The sequence below is a fragment of the Meleagris gallopavo genome, chromosome 12 (assembly GCF_000146605.3).
Source record: "Meleagris gallopavo isolate NT-WF06-2002-E0010 breed Aviagen turkey brand Nicholas breeding stock chromosome 12, Turkey_5.1, whole genome shotgun sequence".
Taxonomy (NCBI): Eukaryota; Metazoa; Chordata; class Aves; order Galliformes; family Phasianidae; genus Meleagris; species Meleagris gallopavo.
In genome coordinates this window covers 19,357,610-19,358,944 of record NC_015022.2, presented here as the reverse complement: position 1 = coordinate 19,358,944, position 1,335 = coordinate 19,357,610, and the positions used below count along the sequence as shown (strand labels likewise).

Here is a 1,335-nt window from a genome sequence, read left to right as displayed (position 1 = left end):
CCTGCAGCTGGGGGGCTGCAGCCGGGGACCCCCGGAGCCCCCAGAGCCGGCAGCGGCAGAACCCCCCGGGAGCCCATCGATGCCGACACCCCAACCCTGCCACCTCAAGCCCCTGTTCGGCCCCGCAGCCCCCTCCCACAGCCTCCCCAAGTGCACTCGCAGCAGGTGAGAAGTAAATGCACAGGTGAGGGAACAGCTGCAGCCACCCCTCCCTGAGCACCTTGCCGGGCACGAGGCCGGGTGGACGGCTCCTTGTGCCCCCGGCAGAGCTCAGCCTGCAGCGAGGACTCAGCCTCACCCAGCGACGCCGGTTGCCGGAGCTTGGAAAATGCGTGTTCTGCCAGCCCTGCTCAGGACATACAGGTGCGGCTCCTGCCTGCTGCCCCACCCGACCCACAGACTCAGGTGCCTCACTGTGAGATCTGCCACTCTGCAGGACCCCCAGGCAGGCGAGGTGGAAGGCTGCTGCCATCCTGCACAACGCTGCTGCAAGAGGAAGCTCTCTGCCTTTGCACCGGAGGTACACAGCAAGTCCCCATCCGGCTCACACGGCCCAGCTGGAAGGGGAAGTGGGGACCCCCCGGCACTGACAGACTAACAACTCGCTCCATCTCCCCAGGGGTCTGGCATGGGAGAGCAGCCCGTGGCCCCCAGCCCCATATACCGGCTGGTGCTGGCAGGGGACAGCGGTGCAGGCAAGTCCAGCTTCCTGCTGCGCCTCTGCAGAAACGAGTTCAGAGGTGACATCTCCTCCACGTTAGGTACCAGGGCCGGGACAGAGGGGCTGGGATATGTGGGCTGGGGCCTGATAGGTGCCCCGGGCAGGGGTGGACTTCCAGGTGAAGGAGCTGCTGGTGGATGGGGAGCAAACCACACTGCAGATCTGGGACACTGCCGGGCAGGAGAGGTGAGGAGGGCAGCAGCGCCCGCAGCACAGCCAGGTCTCTGCTGCAGGCCTGGCCCTGCACGGCCCCCACGCGGGTGGTGACACCCCGGCTCCAGGTACCGCAGCCTCTCCTGCTCCTACTTCCGTAAGGCCCACGGCGTGCTGCTCCTGTACGACATCAGCTCCCAGAGCAGCTTCCTCAGCGTCCGCCGGTGGATCGAGGACATCGAGGTAACGGGAGGGATCCAACGGCTCCCGGAGGAGGGCCGAGCCTCGGGGCGGGCAGCTTTCAGTACGACGGCGGGACCCTGAGCCACCATTCGCTCCCGCAGGGCGCCGGGACCGCACTGCCCCTCATGCTGGTGGGCAATAAGAGCGACCTGCGGGCCGGGCTGCCGGAGGCGGCGGGGGTCCACACGGCCCACGGACAGAGGCTGGCCACGGTGAGC

The 1,335-nt window shown here is 67.9% G+C and overlaps 1 protein-coding gene across 1 annotated transcript in view; it reads left to right on the top strand.

The window, feature by feature from the left end:
- The first annotated feature begins 8 nt into the window (after positions 1–8).
- Positions 9–1,335, top strand: part of LOC104912904 (ras and EF-hand domain-containing protein-like) — a 1,956-nt gene continuing 629 nt past the window's right edge. Inside the window, exons 1-5 of the mRNA XM_031555235.1 lie at positions 9–520; positions 620–761; positions 826–907; positions 1,003–1,117; positions 1,219–1,329. Coding sequence (XP_031411095.1) covers positions 329–520; positions 620–761; positions 826–907; positions 1,003–1,117; positions 1,219–1,329 — 642 coding nt within the window. The 5' untranslated portion in view covers positions 9–328. The remainder of the gene's footprint in view (positions 521–619; positions 762–825; positions 908–1,002; positions 1,118–1,218; positions 1,330–1,335) is intronic.